The sequence below is a fragment of the Pleurodeles waltl genome, chromosome 1_2 (assembly GCF_031143425.1).
Source record: "Pleurodeles waltl isolate 20211129_DDA chromosome 1_2, aPleWal1.hap1.20221129, whole genome shotgun sequence".
Classification (NCBI taxonomy): domain Eukaryota; kingdom Metazoa; phylum Chordata; class Amphibia; order Caudata; family Salamandridae; genus Pleurodeles; species Pleurodeles waltl.
In genome coordinates, this window is record NC_090437.1 from 988,564,359 (window position 1) to 988,583,115 (window position 18,757).

Here is an 18,757-nt window from a genome sequence, read left to right on the forward strand (position 1 = left end):
TATGTATGGGAGGGTGAAATTCGAAAGACTTTGAATTTTCTTCATTACCTCCAGGTTTCTGTATTCAGATGCCAACTACTTTCACCCCTTCATTTGGGACAGTTGACCTTGGTAACTGTAACATATAGATAAGGTAGTGATAACAGCCAACAAAACCATAGCACTATCTGTTCACCCTTTCCTTCATCCTCCGAAAAATGTAGTCAACTACTGCACTCTGTACCTAAGTGTGCATCTCGGCCACCAGCTACTCACAACAGCTAGGAGACTGCAACAACCCTGTACTCCACTCCTTGCTTTATAAAGATCAGCTATGTAGGGACAGGTTTAGTGTGAACATTTTATGCACCAGTGCTACTGTTAACACATTTTTTATCATCCTCCAAAGGAATAAGAAACTCTTCACCAAGGTTGATGGACCTTTGGACTCAGTGAAGACTGTGGTTAACCATACATAATCAATTAACTCTCATCTCAACAAATTTAGACACCATGACCCATGTGGCCACGGAAGGAAAACTCCAATCAGTAAACGTTTAATGCTTTATTTCACATCCACAAAGCTAGAATTACGTAAATGTGCACAGAATCCAATTGTAAAGGTAAATGAACACCATTGTTGTCCAAAACGGCGAAACAAGTTTAATCTACTCAACATCAACACCATTAAGCTTTCAAGCAGAATAACGCATAACATCAATGTTATTATTTGAACAACAGAAACATGTCTCAAATCAGACTGAGTTGATATTTGACAAATCATACTAAACAGAGGTCAAAAATCAGGAGTTGGACATAGGTTATCCCTATAACTAACCAAATTAGGACATGCATGTGTGAGAACAGGCTTACATATGCGGATAAAAGACAAAAGAAAAAAAATAATAATTTGGAAAGCCATCTATCTCGGACTAAATTAACTAGCCAGAAAAATGAATTAAACAGGTGTCAGCATGCTGACTTCAATTAGATGAAACAGATCAGGTGAAACACAGCATTCGCATGAAAATATACCTCTCCTAGAGGCAGCATTCAAGAGAACATCTGCAGCAAAGCATGTAGATCATCAGCAAGCCTGTTAGAAGCACCATCAGGATAAGTGCTGAGCACAAGCTGCACAGAGAAACTACTTAAAAGAACATCCAAGGGACAAGAGAAGAACTAACTGAAACTTACGAAGTCCATCCCTTTGTAAAGTTCATGAATGTCTCTGATTTAACAATTCAGTGGTTGGCATCAATATGTCATTAGAATATGTAAAACATTTAATTAATAAATGCAATATTTGTTAAAGCATCACATCAGATATGACAGAGAAGTGCATTTATTTGTATGCACACGTAGCTTCATACTGATAAACCACACAATAAACATTATAAATCAAATTCATTTCACTACTAGCAGTTACTTCAATGTGTAAAATACACTTTAACATTATTTTAATCTTGTTAGCACATTGTCAGTTCTGGTAGGCACAATGGTGTTGGGCACAAAATAAAACCGTGAGCACCTTTCAAATATGTGTCAGTGCAGCTTTTCTCTACGTTAAGCTTTTAACATGAAACCTTCTGCGGACATCTGGGTCACTAAAAGCATTACTAAAAGTTTACACTCCAACATCACCCGCTTGCAACGTGGACTTCTCTCTTGTGAGTAGTCCCCTGGTGTTTGGAAGTGCTCAGTCACACTTCACTGTTAATTGACCTGATGCACAGGAGAAATGAAGGCTGTGATCCCCCTCAGTTCCAGACCTATGTTCTTGTTCCTGGTCATGGAAGCTATATGCACTGACCTGCTGCCGCCCAGCCCCCTAGAGTGCTGCCTGCTGATGGGCTCTCTCCAGCGGCAGTTCCTCCTTTAGGGCGGAGGAGCATTGCCCTGCCTGCTGTGGGTGCAGCCGTAAACCAACATAAATAATAAAATGGACACATTACCATTTTAATATGTGTGCACCACCAGCGAGTGTGAGAGCAGGGGTGATTCTCTGACTGATTAGCAGCAGCATCGATGACCCGTACGGAGTGCGTATGTCGAACTGGCTGGCTGTTTTGAGACAGCCAACCCAGTAGGCACACTTCTGCACAAACGTATTCAGCAGCTGTGTTAAACAACAGTCGGGGCATTGCACAGACCCCAGTCTCAAAAGGAGCACTGGGTTAGCCTGCTCTATCTGATCCTGACTCTGCTCTCATGCTGAAAACAGCATCAGAGCAGCTGCAGGATTGGTTAGGTTCGAATTGGAGTGGACCAGAACACCAGACAGCAGCCTCTGAGCCTAGGTAGAACTTCAGTGGTCCACTTTGCAGCCAAAGGGGTACCACATTGAGCTCCTGCCAGCTGCACAACAATCTCATCCACATTCTGGAGCTGGTGGTTGCTGGGTGAGTACAGTGTATGCAGAAACTGTCAAACATGCAGCAAGCTGTGTATCAGATGCAAACCATCTTTTATTAAAACACTTCAAAGTAAACCGATGCGGTAACCAGTAAAAGAGTTTGAATATTTCTTCAGAAAAGACATGCTTCTTGTAAAATGCTTTTCAGGTACTATGCGTCGAGTCTGCTTTCCAGGAAAACCAACCGTGGCTGTCTTATTCTCTTCAATTAACCGCACTCTAAATCAGAGCTCATTTAAATTACGTACCTTGCATAATAAATACATTTATATTTAAATTTTGTGAACAGATTTTTGCTCTACAGCGTACGCAGGTCCCCCATGTCTCATACTACCTCCACCTTTTCACTTGCTGGATGTCCTGTGTGCCCACCTATCGCCTGCTGTCAGCTAGAGGTGTTACAGAATACAAGATTTAACAAAAAGTCATTTCTGTCACTGTGCTGGGAAGAATTCAACATTAAAAAAATAATTGCACTGATTCCGCGTGAGCTGCACTAACTGCAGGTGATATGTTCTTGCTACCACAGACAGCTCATCTAACTGCACCGGCCCTACCCACAGGAAACTTTGCTGACTCTAGCTTGGCTGTTTTTGGCTACTAGTAGGGCCTTCACCAAAGGAGCTTTGCTCTCTCTATCTCTGATGTCTCGCATGTACTCACAGGTATGCACAGAAGCATGCAGACAAACTCGGACATTCACAGATAATGCACACATGTAAAGTGCATACAGAAGGTAAATTCATGAATTGTGCCATGGATGCATACATCCATGAAAGGTAAATTCATGAATTGTGCCATGGATGCATACATCCATGAAAGGTAAATTCATGAATTGTGCCATGGATGCATACTGTAGATGCTCTGTATACTATAAAGTAACCCACCAGGCACAGTATACTTTGCATTCAGTTGGCTGATGTTACGTTGGCGGGGGTGGGGGAGAATAGGCTACTGTCCCTTTTGTAGATTAATGCCATGCAGCTGAACGTGGTCTTGTGATGTTCTTGCAGCAGAGTGTGTACTTTTTTCATATACTGTGATCTCAACCGGAAGGTACTGGAGAGTTTTACATGAGCACCAGTTACATTACACAAGGTCACATTATTTTTTTTAGACACAGTGCGATTATGATTGCCCAGAATCACAGGATGGTCAGCTGGCACCTAGACTCAAACCCACTTTCCCAGTGGCACCTAGACTCAAACCCACTTTCCCAGTTCCAAAGTTGACACCTCTGCCATTAATGCTACAGACGTCAGAGCAGGTTTGTGTCTGTGACACTAGATGGAACACTGGGCTGGACAGACTACTTAAAATGCATGTGCGTAGCAGGGACCCTGTATGTGGGGTGGGTGATGCACGTTTCAGGTGTACATCTCCTGGAAGGCAGCTTTTCCAGTAACCAGCTGCGCAAGTGATGGGGAGGGTCTCCAAGCTACTTCCCTTATGGAACACGGGCAGACAAACTGCACAACGAAGTGTGCTAGCACACAGCGACCACAGGGTCACAACCGACTCTTGTTATCTCTCTGGTCTGAAGTCGGAATGGACCGTGGGTACCCTACCGTAGCCTGAGGCATCTTGAAAAGTGATGACATTCAATTTCTGTGAATGCTTGGGAAGGCACCTGACACTGGTATTTGTGTGATCCCCTTTTTTGTTGCAACTGAAAGTCCAGTAAATTACTGGTTTTGTAGCTGTGAAGACATACATTTTGAGATGAAATGTTTTCTCCCTGGTTACTGCTCCCTGCCAGAGTGTAGGGAGTGAAAGTAAACATAAATAATGCCACACAGTCTTGAAGAGGGGAAAGCTGGTCAGAGTTGTAGACTGTGACATTCACATCTAAAACAATTGAATTTGCGGTCTGTTTTTGTATTTGTTAATTGACAGTTATTCCCAGCGTTGAGGGTGACATTCACATTTGAAGCAAATGAATTTGCCTTCCGTGAGTTTTCAGATTGCTGATCTGCCACATTTAAATAGTTTCGGTGTACTGTACAATTTGAACACCACAGTAACTGTGAAACATATTTAATGCAGTAAGATATGAGGCGGTTTTAATATGTTTCAGTATTTCAAGAGTGCACATTCACAATTGCTTTATAAATCTCCTTCCTTTTTCAAAGTTACTTTGAAATGCACCTTTTGCCACTGTTTTCTTTAAAATGTTCACTGGGGGAGAACCCCCAAACACCCTTTCCATTGGTCATGCTTGCGTGCTTTGCACACTTGCGACGTAACGCTTAATACCCAACATTTATGCCCCCCCCCCACTATCAAATGGTCCCAGCCGCTACTGGTTCCATCTTTCCACCTATTTATGCCTTGTTCTCAACACCATGGCTGACAGCGCCCTAACCACTGTGGTGTACAGATGCCAGGAAGAGGAACCCGCTGAGGTGTGGTCCTCCTTCTAACACGCATGTCACTGTGGCGTGGGTTGCGGGGGCAAGTGATGGCTGCTGCCAGAAATGTTGCTGTTGCCCGTCTCCATCATACTCAGCAAAACTGCTCAAAGAGAGAAAGCATCCCTTCCTGTTCTGGGAAACAAGTCCTCTACCAACATGGCCAGCATGTTTCCTGTAAAATACATAGTGGGTCCTTCGTGTAGAAGTAAGCACTGGGGCACATTGCACTGAATGAAAGTACTACTTCGAGTAGAAAACGTATGTGTTGCTTCCAATGCCATCCTGACCATAACAATATCATCTGATACCCATGCAATTACTGCCACTATGTCAGAGCTAACTAGAACCAGATGTCTGTGCCCTGTGATTTCATTAATAAGGCTATAGATGTGTCTTAGCCTTGACCTAAATATAGTATCCACTCCTTTACGAGTACAAGAACATTATGTGCAGCATTATTTACCATTGCCTTTCTTGTGCTTGGATGAATTACTTGCAGTGCTCCTGCTTCACAAATTGACCATATGAAGCAATTCCTTTAAAAAAAAAATTATGCATTTTCCCTTGTTTTTTCCGGACTCTCGGCATTTGAGATGCCATTTATTACACCACGCATGATTTGCTTGCTATATGTGTCTAAACACATACCATACTGGGTGTGAGAAAGATTAAACTAGAAAAACACATCGCTGCTGGTAGAAATAATGTTTCAGTTACTTAATTCTGTCTTAAAGTGAGGGATGGTAGCAAGATCATCATTTTCTTTCAAGAAATGAACGATTTCCCAAAAATACAATATTCCGTGTTCAAATATAGATATAATAATAATTTGATCTGATCCACTTTCATTTTTTACAGTGCAAAGGAAGTGTTCATAAAAATTATAACAAGGTGCATATAGGTATAGCCAGTCTAATTGAGACTGCCACATTTTAGGTTTAATGTGTATTGGCACTTGAGCCATTTATGAAAAATGTATTATATTTAGCGCATCCTCTCTGTACACAGCAAGGGGCTTTGGGTTAGTCTTATTCGGCCCTCGGCTTCTTTCGCTCCTGAACTTTCAGTCATTCCCTTAAGACTTTGTCAGTCACATTCTGGACTAGCTTGCAGGAACATTTAGGCCCTCCCGCCAGGGCTTCGGTGGCGGTCTCACCGCTAACGTGCCGGCAGTAAAGACTGCCACATTATGATCTGCCATCCCCGCTTGTACCACCAGGGTGGTTGGACTGCCAGGCTGGAGATTAGCATCTCTGACCCGGCGGTCCACTGAAGACCTCCGGCGGTATAATGTGTTGGCTTTCCACCAGGGTTTCCGTGGCGGTGGCACCACCACAAAAATCCTGGTGGAAAGGCTACCTGTGTCAGGAAAAGTATTTCCTGTCACCGGCAGACGACTCCCCCCAATCCTCCCCTGCAAACTCAATAGCCCCCAACTCCCCTTCCATACCAGCACCCCACTCCCTGCATACACGCACATGCATCCATACATGCGTTCACTCACACACATCAATTCTCGCATTCACACACAAACAAGCACTCACACATGCACACACAACACCTCCCACCCCCTCCCCTGTCAGACGATTGACTTACCTTGTCCAGCGAGGAGGTCGTCCGGCAGGGAACGGAAACAGGAGTTTCCACTGCCGGAAGCGCCCTGCCATCAGGACACTGTCAGATTGTGGCAGGAATTCCTTCAGTACTCGTGATATGGTGGTCGGAAGACTGCCAGCACTGGTGGTATTCTGGCGCCCGTGGGTTTGGCGGTCTTCTGAAAAGACCGCCAAAGTTATAATGAGGGCCTTAGTCTCTCGGTTTGTCCGTTGGCTATTTCCTTCCACTTCCATTGGACAGACAATTTAATATCTGAAGTGCCCGCTCTACCATGCATAATATAATTCTTCATTTTTACACGGTGCTTCATGCTATAATGTTGAAGTGGAAGGCAGAGCCTTCATACAAGAGTCAGGAGCTATTCAGATAGGTGCTCTTTCGTTACCACAAAAGCTGGTAGACCCTTCCAGGGCTCCATTCTCCCTCCAGTAGGATTTCTAAATAACTATTGGGCAACGTGATATTCATGGGAACATGGGTATATAATGCTAATAACAAGTACAATAGTTCCCTCAGAGGAAGCTTTTATGCTGCGCTTCCTAGGCAAAACAATAAACAACATTTTCTGTATATAATTAAGTAATGAAGTGATACATGAAGTAGGTGCTCCAGAGACTGTCACGGATCGTGATTGCGACAAGAGTGAAAAATGGGTCAGGGATTGTGACTGTGACAAGAGTGAAAAAAAAGTGTGCTGATGTGTAATAACAAACAATGGTGACTCTGTAGCCTTTACAACACGTGACATTTTCAGTACAAGATCATAGGTCACATACATTATTAGAAGTCAACGTATAGAGGCGTCTGCATTTCAACCCTGACTAGAGCAGTTTCAGGTGGGATCTTCATCAGGACCAATCAGGTGGCATCAAGACAATTTACTTGGCATGTATACTTCGTATGGTTGTTAAGTTCTTCTCAACTCCACTCAGCAATACTGTATTCCAGATTATTAGTGATCTTGCTGAGCGGACTAATGAACAATCTTGCTTGGAAATCCTGGGCATGCTAGACTAAGTCACAGGTGCTGCATCGATCCGCTGGGCAAAGCTTCAGAGTTTCTGTCGCACAGCAGGTGCTGCGTCGATTCCTCACGCAGGAAGTTGGGCTACGTCGTTCCGGCTCAGCAATGCGACGATCCGGTGGGCTGTGCGTCGGATTTCTGGTTGCAACGCTGGCGCTGCATCGATCTTCACTCAGGGAGCCGGGCTGCGTTGTTTCAGTTCGGCGATGCAGTGATTTTCTTACCGCTGGGTAGGCTCTGCATCGATTCCGGAAGGCTGTGCGTCAGTTTTCGCCGCACAAGGAGTTTCTTTGCAGAGATTAATGCCATCATTATGTCATTGGTGGTAAAATCTGCCTACCGCCACGGTGACGGCTGCCAAATGACCGTCGCCGCGGCTACGAGCCATCCGCCATAATATGACCACAGCCGAATTTCCACCAGAAGGATGACGGAAATCCGGCTGTGGCCATGCCGGTGGACGGCAGTAAGGTGGCGCTTCTGCCAGCAGCAGAGCCACGCCAGTAGTCCACCACCAGCCGTATTATGAGAATTAATATGGCCTGGTGGTGTTCTGCTGGCAGACGCTGCTGCTGGCAGCAGCGCTCCGTCCCATCTCCTGCCGGAGGACCCTCTACACAAAGGTAAGTGGGTGCTCCGACAGGGGAGTGGGGCGGGTGGTGTTGTGGGTGGGAGGGTGTGTGTTTATGCCTGGCGTGCGTGTATGCGGGTGTGTGTTGCATGTTGTATGTGTGTGTATGTTGGGGGGGTGAGTGCGTGTATGTTGAGTTGTGTGAATGCATGTCTGCGTGTATGTATGTAAATGTGTGCGGATGTGTGTGTGAATGGATGGATGCATGCCTGGATGAATGTGGGAATGAGTGTGTGTATGCGTGTGAAGGGAGGGGCATGTATGAAGGAGGGGTCTGTAGAGGAAGAGGGATGTGGGGAAAAGGGGTGGGGAAGACCCCTATCAGTGACAGCAAAGGGATTCCCTGTCACTGATAGTGCCTACCGCCATGGTTTTCGTGGCGGTAAGAAAGCCACGAAAACCATGGCGGTAGGTGGGGTCATAATCCCGCAGGCAGTCAAGTGACGGCTGCCGGGCTGAAGATTGATGTCTCCAGCCCGGCGGCCAAACCGCCAATGTCATAATATGGAGGAAAGTACCGCTAGCCTGTTGGCAGTACTTTCCTCCATAGTACCGCTGAGCCCCTGAGTCTTTTTGGCCCTGTGACTTCAGGAAACAGAAGGCAAGCTCAATCCAAGCCCTTGGAGAGTACTTCTCAGCAGAGCCAGAGACCAGCAAGGCACCACGGCAACAGCAAGGCAACAGTCCTTTACAGAAAAGCAGTCCAGGTGATTCTTTCAAGCAACCAGGCAGCTTCTCTTTGCAGGTTGCAGTTTTGGGTGCAGAGTGTCTGTACCAAGAAGTGTGTAAGTTGGTAGGGTCAGGGACCCATTTCATATACCCAAAGGTGGCTTTGAAGTGGAGGAGACTCCAAAGAGTGGTTTTAAAGTGCACAAGGTTCCCTTTCAGTACAACCCTGTCTGCCACAGTCCCAGTAGCGGGTTTGGCAGTCCATTGTGTGAGGGCAGGCCACTGTCCTTTGAAATGTAAGTGTCAGGCCCTCCACCCTTCCAGCCCAGGAAGACCCATTCAGTATGAAGGTGTGACTGAGCATCCTGTGTTGGTGGTGGTCTGGGTGAAATGCACAAGGGAGCTGTCAACTAGTCCAGCCCAGACATAGATTGTAGACAGGCTGTAAGGCACAGAAGGATTTTAAGTGCAGAGAAATGCTCACTTTCTATAAGTGTCATTCCTAACACAGTAATATAAAATCCAACTTCACCAGTCAGCAGGATTTTGTATTACCATTCTGGCCATACTAAAAATGACCTCTTTACCCCTTTCTAATCAGAATCTACCACTCAAACAGTTTATGAGGGTAGTCTCAATGTTAGCCTATGAAAGGAGCAGGCCTCACAGCAGTGGAAAATGGATTTAGGAGTTTTCCACTACCAGGACATATAAAACACTCAGATATATGTCCTGCCTTTTACCCAAACAGCACCCTGCCCTTACCTACCTTAGGGATAGCTTATATGTAGAAAAAGGGGGGTTTAAGGCTTGGCAAGCACTGTTAAATGGCAACTCGGAATGGCAGTGAAACAGCACACACAGGCCTTGCAACGGCAGGCCTGAGACATGGTTGAGGGGCTACTTATGTGGGTGGCACAATCAGTGCTGCAGGTCCACTAGTAGCATTTAATTTACAGGCCCTGGGCACACAGAGTGCACTTTACTAGGTACTTACAAATAAATAAAATATGCCAATTGGGAATGATCCAATATCACTATGTTTTAAGGGAGAGAGCATATGCACTTTAGCACTGGTTAGCAGTAGTAAAGTGCGCAGAGTCCTAAAACCAGCAAAAACAGTGTCAAAAAGTGGAGGAAGGCAGGCAAACAGTTGGGGGTGACCACCCTCAGGCTGTCAGGTCTAACAGTCACATTTTGTTTTACTGGAACCACTGTCAGTAGTGCAGTGTGAGTTTACAAAATGTACTTGAAGCGCTCACCCTAATAATACAGGCTTTGCATTAATGAACCAAAAATACAAGTTCAAACAACATTATCATATGGACACAATTACTACCTCAGCTACAGATAGTTCCCTTTACTGTAAACTGGCAGCCAAAGGGTTTGTGCTGCAGGAGGTTGGGCCTACTTGCCCCAAGGACAAAATAAACATGAAAACATGTTGTCCTTGACCCCAGACAATATGTCCTGGGTGTCGGGCTATAGGAATTCCAAACCCGTGGACTCGAAGAAGAGGGAGTAATCAGATTCATTCAACACTAATCAATAACATGAGGAATCTAAACAATTTAAACACCATAATAAATGTGGCCACTGGAACAAAACTCCAAACTGAATTTAGTGTCAAAACGTTACTACAGCCACAGAGCCAGGGTAATGTAAATGGTATGTAAAACTAAATTATAAACATACATGAAAACCATAGGCCGACTGAAACGTCTGAAGAAATGTAGCCTACTAAAAATCAATACTAATAGGCACTCCAATAAGATTACAAAATTTTATAGGACAATAATTTGTGCAGCAGAAACAGATTTGAAAGCAGTTGACGGTGTAATTGGTCAAGTTCAAGCAACAGTATATAAACTATAGGCTGGGCCATCCCTATTCGTATCATGAATTTGGACTTGCATGTGTGGGGACGGGCTTAACACATGCGGGCAAATCAAAAAGAAGACACAAATAATTTGGAAAATCATCTAACTAGGGCAACTCACTATAAATAAATACTGGTGTAAATCATCTAAGCTGAAAAGGAAACAAGAAGTATCGCACTGCAGATTATATACCTCTCCTCATAACACAGCAGACAAGAAGGATTCGTCAGTCTAGAGCGCTTGCAGCTTCAAATCATCAGTGGACAGCAGCATACAGGGAAGTGCTGACATGAGCTTCACATAGAGTAAGAGCTGTTCAGAATATGTTGGGCATATTAGTACTGAACAGCATAGGTAATAGGACAATGAAAATGGGCAAACATGAGAGGTAAAAAGGACACAGCTTTGAGATTGGTAGGAAAGGGCTGACTCCGGCATTGTCAAGAAACAGACTCTCCTTTAGCTCAAATGTTTCTCCCTAATTAGAAATGTCAATAAAGTTCTGATTGGTCAGGAGTGTGGACTCATCTTGAGCATATAGACCAATACCCAATGAAAATTATAGATGCCCATCAGGTTTGCAACTATTCCGGATTTTCTCAGGGAAGGTGCGAGGTCATCTTGATGATTTCATACAGTTCAGTTGAATGATGACAATTTGTATATCAATTGAAACATTGCTAATTTTTCCCAGGTTACACAGGATGATTCCAACAGTTCTAACGTGAATTCATTAATACCTGTCGTCCATCAGTTAACTAGAATAAATACTGCTACATTTTAAGGGCAACTGTTGCTGTCTCTTAAACAATAACACACATAAGCAGCCTAACAAATAATTTAGGTCAAAGGAAACATGATGAGTTAGCACCTCTCACTATTGCAGCAAAAACAAATCTTCAGGCCTCGTCTGATGAAGAAAACCTAAATACATCATTCTAATTACTAAACACTTATGCTAATGCATACTCTTTAATTAACATATTGCAAAACAAATTCAGTTATTTGCAATCATTATTAATGCATAACGTTAGAAAATTAAAACATATATTTATTTCTCTGCACACATACAACTCTACATTAATAAATTCAGATACATCAATATAAGTACTGTTAAATCATATTCATTTATTATTCATAATATTCTTTTCACATCTATATTATGTCTAAAGATAAGATTTTTAACATTAATTTACATCAGTAGTTCACTAAAATATAAATGCACAACATTTGCCTTGATAATACACGATGCCCAAACAAGTTAAGGGCACAATGTCCTCCATTTTCAAATGTGCACATTTTTACATTTCATGCTAATGTTCTCTGGTAGACTTTTAAATGAAGATTTATAAGTCACCATATTTTGACTTCCATGCCACTAATTTATTAGTAAATTTGTATCTCTATATAATGCAACCCGTGCTATTTGCAAAAAAACAGGGGTTGCTACTTCATAATGGCTTTTTGATATGTATTGAATCTATTTTATAAGTCAGAAAGTGTTTTCCACTTGCAAAATAGTTTTAGGGACCCATAAAGCAATTAGGACGGGACATCTCCATCTAACTTCTATTTAGTAAGGCATATGTATCAGTGATTGTCTCTCACAACATTGATTAGTAATTGAGAGCCTTCCCCTCATGATGGTTCCTCACATGGGAATTTTTTTTTTATAATGACACCAGTTTCTTTATACATTTGGCATTTAGGAATACAAAAACAGAAATGATTGTCTGCTGCTCCTCAAGGCTACCACCTGTGTGTTTAAAGCCAATCACAGGGAGTTGAAAATAGCAACCTGCCTAATCCTTATCCATTAGGCAGTTTTTTGTGACAGCCTGCAACTAGAGTTTTTATGATGCATCCTTCTCATTGTAAAATTAAAGACGGTTTGCAAAACGTTTGTGCACAATCTGCAACTACTTTTTGTGACAAGTCTTTAAGTATTTCTGGACCCATTTAACTTTATTGGGCTAACCTCCTGCAACCACGATTTGTGTGGCATCCATGTAACCTGTTAAAATTTGTTAGGGCTTTCTCAGTCTTCCATCCTTCTAAAGTCGTTAACATGAGTACCATTGAATTTTACAATAAAATGCCTTCACGGCACTAGATTGTGACAGCAGTAGCTCTGTAAAAACAAGCTATTATGCAAAACAAATAATATCTGTGTTCACATTATCTCCCTACGCTGTAGTCAGTTAGCATTTACCATACTTATGCCAATCCTTTTGGGTTTGTCAGTGCTTGTTTCCTGATTGTCTTGTAGCATTAGTATAATGCTTTTCCACCCATAACGAGTCCTCAGAGCTCCTTATGTATAATCAAGTAACTAATCAGTTTCTTATGCATGGCTGGAGTGTTAATTAATGTGTAGGCTATTAGTACAATAATGTCGTGACAGGCACATCACAGCCGCTCAGGCATTGACTAAGAAGCAAAAGATGGCAGAAGCAGCTTGAAGCCTAGGAATCATGACTGACAGACGTCCAGGTGTCAGCGAGGAGCCGGAAGTGCCTCATGCCCCTTGCACTCCACCCTGCGCTTCCCTGCTGCGCCCTCCCCAAGCCCATCTCTGCTTGTCTCCTGTGCCCCTCGCTAAAGCATGGACCCTGGCTGAGGCCTCCCCTGACTCCCTGGATGCCAACAGCTGCTTTCCGTACATCAGTGTGTATTTTGTCACCACTGACCTTACTGAAAGATGGAGGGTTTATGGGAGTTTTGGGGAGTTTCGCTTCTGATAGCGGGGAGAGCTGCATTGAAGAAAGGCTCATGAAGTAAATGCATCTACCTTTTGTCTCTACTCTTCAGTACTGTCCAGTGTGGGTCATAACCTTTGGCAGGGCCCCTCGAGTTGAGGCACAACACACGGAGATTGTGGATTGATTTACAGTGGATCTGCTCTTTAATCTCATGGATTGGTTTTGTATTTATAATCGTATGAGCCTGCATGTTGAGCAGGAGTGATACTTACAGGTCCAGACGTATGCCAATGCACCTCCTTTTCGGATCTACCTGGCAGAAACATGTTGCCCTATTTGAGTGACTCAACCACTGGAGTGTCCTTTCTCCCTCTTTTTAGCCCTGACCTAGGCATGAATGAATAAACTTGTCCACCTGTCCTGTAGTCAGTTTTAATCGCTTTATCACTTTTTGAACACTCAGCGTCACTCACCACCCTTTAGTTCACAACAGCGTTTCTACCAATTCTTCTAAAACATTTGAAGAGCTCCTCCTTCTCAAAAAGGGGGTTGTGCACTGCACTATGATCAGCAATCACAGTGGAAGGAGATACCCAGTGATCAAGCATGCCACCTCTAGTGGGTGAGGGAATTCATCCTTGAAAGGCAACATTGCTGTTCAGCTAGGTTTCTAGTCCCAGACCCTGGTATTTCTTTCTGTGTTAGTTATATGAATTGGACGTGAACAACTGCAGGTCTATAAAACTCCCTCTGCCCTCCTTTTTTAGTGTTGACAAGGTTTGAGGGACATCTTCCAAGAAGTTATTAGAGGAAGAGGGACAATGTGGACTACGTCTGTGAGGAAACTCTTGATCCAATTGGGGATTGTATTGATTCCTGTGTTGCACAGTCTTTGGAGTAGTAGTTTGTGGAGGTAAACAGGATCAAAGGCTGATAAGAAGTCAAATAAAAGGAAGACTTCATTAGAATCATCGGTATTCTTGAGGTCGTTTTAAAAACCAGTGTGTTTCGGATTTTGTGCCTCTTTTGAGGTCATATTGTTTGAAAAAGGAGAGGGGCTGCTTTTTCAAAAGGCTTACCCAGAAACAGTCTATTGGATTTAAGTCAGTAGTTCATCCAATGTGACTGGTCACGTCCTTACTTTGTAGGATGGACTTGAGTAAGATATTTTTAGCTTGTTGGGTCCTCTCCAGATAAAAGGGAGGAATGTATGATCTCTCTAGCCAGAATGGCAACTGAGGATGCTAAGAGACTTTTAAAAATATTTTTGGATGACATAGATCGTCTAGTGAGCGTGTAAAGCTTCTTTTGTTTTATGAAAAGCAAATTAAGGCAGCATAGTTTAGGTTGTGTGGTGAACGAGAGCAGTATTTAGAGTGACAGGCAAGGGGAAGTAGTCACTGTCTATATGAGAAAATATGATTCTAGGTACAGGACTTACATCATTCCTGAAAGTAGTTGGTGCAGATGGAGGTGCAGTTCAGGTTATGAAAATTGAGTGATGGTCGCAATCCATATGTGATCTATGGATTTTGTCTCATTTCCCATCACAGACAATTCACTTTTATCCAATTTTGATGTTTGTGTCCTTCCATCCACAAGTTAAGGGATGAGTAAGTATGTATTTGTGCTATTTTTCCGTCACTATCCTCTTTTCGTTGCTCCTTGTCCTACTATTAATATAAACTGCTGTAAAGCAACAGCATTCTGTGCAAGCCGCAACATCTGGTGCCTCCCAAATGTACGGATTTTCATTCAGTCCTATGCTTATATATCAATTAAGTTTCGTGGATAATTCTATAAGATGGATGTTATTTCTTTTCAGTAATGTCTTCCTTGTTACATACAGGTCAGCTACAATGTCTGGATGCTGAGAACAGGTGTACCCATCCCCCTTGTTTGGATCTATGTGGAAGCAGTCCCGTCTGTGCTATGGCCAACAACAGAACCAACTGCAGTAAGTCAGATTTTCAGTTGCATTGATCACGTTACAGTTATATTTGTCATTCACTGAATTGTAGTCTATGTGAAAAAAGATGGAAACATTCAAAACAAAAAAATGCCAAGGAAGTGGTGTGCGAATCCCTGCATTCCATAATCTATGATAGACTTTGAAGATAGGCTGTAAGCCAAATATAAGAAGAGTGTTCACCCAGACAATACACACGTTAATCCTTGGATATGTTGAGATTTGAAGATCTCTGCACAACGATCAATCAACCACAACTTTCTAAAGAAAAATCTGACAACTTGAAAGTTGAGCTTTGTAATTTACTCTGCAAAATATATAAGCCAGAGAGTCCAAATCTCTAGTATGAACATTTTGTAAGGTTGTCGATGTCTGTACAGGAATAAAAGTTGGTCAATATTTTATTTTAAATCTGAAATATCAAGGAGGATATTTAAATAGGTGCACATTGCCGGTACCTTACTGGTATTCTTTTTTTCTAAAACAGAAAAAGAGACGAGGAAAAAAGGGGAGCAAGCAGGAACGTTGTTGTATAGTTTAGGGCTAAAAATTGGCATGATATTAGGGCTCAGAGCCTGTTAATATTGCTTCGTAATTGTTTACAATGTTTTGATGAAAACTCACATTTTGTAAGCTTAGCATGGAGATCTAACTTCGTTAATTGAGACAATACTTCTGCCACATGTTAACTGTGTGCAGGAAGTAGATAAGTATATTGTCTAAATAGACAAAAGTACAAACACTAATAATGGTCTAAAAATTATCATTCACAAAAGCCTAAAAACCTGCTGGAGCATTATTTACCTCAAAGAGCACTATTTAATAATACTAATTTCCAAAACGAGTTCCAAATGTTTTTCATTCATCTCCAACTTAGGCTCGTTTTAGGTTGAACTCTCCTTTGAGAGTGTCTAGATAGTTCTAAGTCAATTTGTTTCTGAATCTAGTTTAACTGTCATCTTTTCTTTTATTAAAATAATCAGATTGGAATTTCACTATATCATTCTTAGAAGCAAAGAAAATAGGTGCTCCAACTTTTTTAACATTATCCATCATGATGGGTGAAAATTCAACATTTTGCAGAGACACTGCTAGCTCCCCTTATGGTTTATGGGTTCACTTTAGGTAGCTGTACAGCACGAAATGTATCAGGTGTTATGTATGGCAGCACCTGCGAACAACATCCAGTCAAGAAATAAAGCAAACAAATACCCAAAGCACATATAATTGGAAAGACTTCACAAAGAAAAAAACACTTTTGGATAGAGGTTATCTGCTGAAGGTGAAACTGCCAAAAAGGACATGGCAAGCAGACCAAAATACCTAATGTACAGTACAATACCTTGGTTTTATGCACTCTAATCCACTAAGGGAAAGCAGACCAAAATACCTGATGTACTGTACAATACCTTGGTTTCATGCACTTTAATCCGCTAAGGGAAGTTCACATTATATGAATGTGCTAAAGAATTTTCAAAGCTGCACAAACTTTCACAGACTTCAGGTTTAGTTCCACCATGTTCAGTCACTTGACAACATTTTCACAAAACAGAAGTCAGAAGGAAATTGTTTTTGAACACCAGGACTCCTCTTATTTTCACCGGAGCTTTCAGATCTTAACCACAGTCTTTCTAGGTACACGGTTCTCTTGAGTAGCACCTTTCCTTAGGTCAAAGTCCTTGCCAGCACCCCAGCATATAGCTTGTTGTAGCTGGCTCCTTTCATGGGCTCTTTCACAGCAGAGACAGGTCCGAGTAACTCATAGACCAGTCAGTAACTTGCTTTGGTAATTCTGGAACACTTACTTGGGACGGAGCTTCAAGGCAAGATTGGAATAAAATATTTTATGAGGCAGCTGAAAGATGCAGCAGTCAGGAAATCTCTCTCTCTTCTGTGTTCCAAATAAGTTCTTAAATGCCAGAGGGCCAAGTAAGGTCTTATAAGGAGGGGTCTAGAATTCTGTTGATGGGTAAACCTATAACAATATGGAAAGATTTCCACATACCTAATCCCTTTCAATTCAAGGAGCTGTAGTTCCCGTGCTTCTGTATATGTAAATACATTTAATCTGATTTGTCTAAATTTTAATGGAGCCTCTGTAATATCAATGCACATCTGTGCATCTTGCAGTCCCTGCATTAACAGCCAGTCCTGCCTGGGCCATCTGGATGTAGTATCTCAAGGAGGGTCAAGGGGATCTTCTGAGCAGTGGACTCTTGCGGATATGGGAACGCCAACCTTTGCAAAGTGTGACCTGCCCTAATCAGTTGGAAATGCGTAATGAGTGTCCCTGGTCCTTTCAGGCTTTATACAAGTCTTCCTTCATTCTTTGGAACAGCTATCTTTCAAGAAACCTGACACAAGATGTGAGTTGAACCTAACTCTCCAGGTAGAGATTCACAAAGGTGTGAAATAGCATTGGCTGGAAAATACATTGCTTTAAACCGCTGTTGATGGATTCGGCGATATCTCATATCTGCAAAGTCACAAAACACAGGTTTCACATATTTGGTTAAAGGGCTGAGTGTTCCAAGGCAAATTACAGTTAGAAATTGATTTTTGCATAGATTGCATGTACCTAACTGGGAATGTAAATTAATGGTATGATTTTTATTCAGCTGTGGCATTTAGGGCCCCATTATGAGTTTGGCAGATGGCAAATTCCATCCGACAAACTCCCAACAGGGTGACCACTGCCTATGCAGCGATAGACTACAGCATTGTGCCCCACGGCAATGCTGTTGCCTGCAGGTTGCACCAGCACCATCGCAATGTTCACTGTCTGCACAGCAGACAGTGAACATTGCATGAGTGCTGAGCAGGAGGACCCCTGCACTGCCCATTCCAAGTGCGTGGGCAGTGGAGGGCCCCCACTGCACCTGTTCTCACCAGCCTTTTCATGGCGGTGTTACCTGCATGAAACCGCTGGCGGAGAATGAGGTTGTAAACCCAGGGCAGCGCTGCTTGTAGCACTGCCCTTGAAAATTAGGACCTCTGCCACCTTCAGACTATCGGGATCCAAGATCCTGGCAGAGCTGGCAGTTCCTTGGTGGCCTGACTGACCTCTGCATTGGGGCGGTCCAGACCACCACCGCGAGTGTGGCGGTCTATAGTCCGCCACTCTCGTAATGAGGCACTAAGGGTGTCATTCCTACCCTGGCGGTCCGAGACCGCCAGGGTAGGGGACGGAGGAAGCACCGCCAACAGGCTGGCGGTGCTTCTGGGGCTATTCTGACCGCGGCGGCTATTCTGACCGCGGCACAGGGGTATGCCCCTGTGAATCCTCCACGGCGGCGCTGCAAGAAGCGCCGCCATGGGGATTCCGACACCCTTCCCCCCAGCCTGGTTCTGGCGGTTTTCACCGCCAGAACCTGGCTGGCGGGAACGGGTGTCGTGGGGCCCCTGAGGGCCCCTGCAGTGCCCATGCCACTGGCATGGGCACTGCAGGGGCCCCCT

At 43.3% G+C, this 18,757-nt stretch overlaps 1 protein-coding gene across 4 annotated transcripts in view; it reads left to right on the plus strand.

The window, feature by feature from the left end:
• The window catches only part of CORIN (corin, serine peptidase), a 1,512,429-nt gene that overhangs the window by 1,112,667 nt on the left and 381,005 nt on the right, over positions 1 to 18,757 (plus strand). For all 4 annotated transcript variants that reach the window (XM_069201641.1, XM_069201646.1, XM_069201651.1 and 1 more), the window contains exon 10: positions 15,182 to 15,289. In XM_069201641.1, coding sequence (XP_069057742.1) covers positions 15,182 to 15,289 — 108 coding nt within the window. The remainder of the gene's footprint in view (positions 1 to 15,181; positions 15,290 to 18,757) is intronic.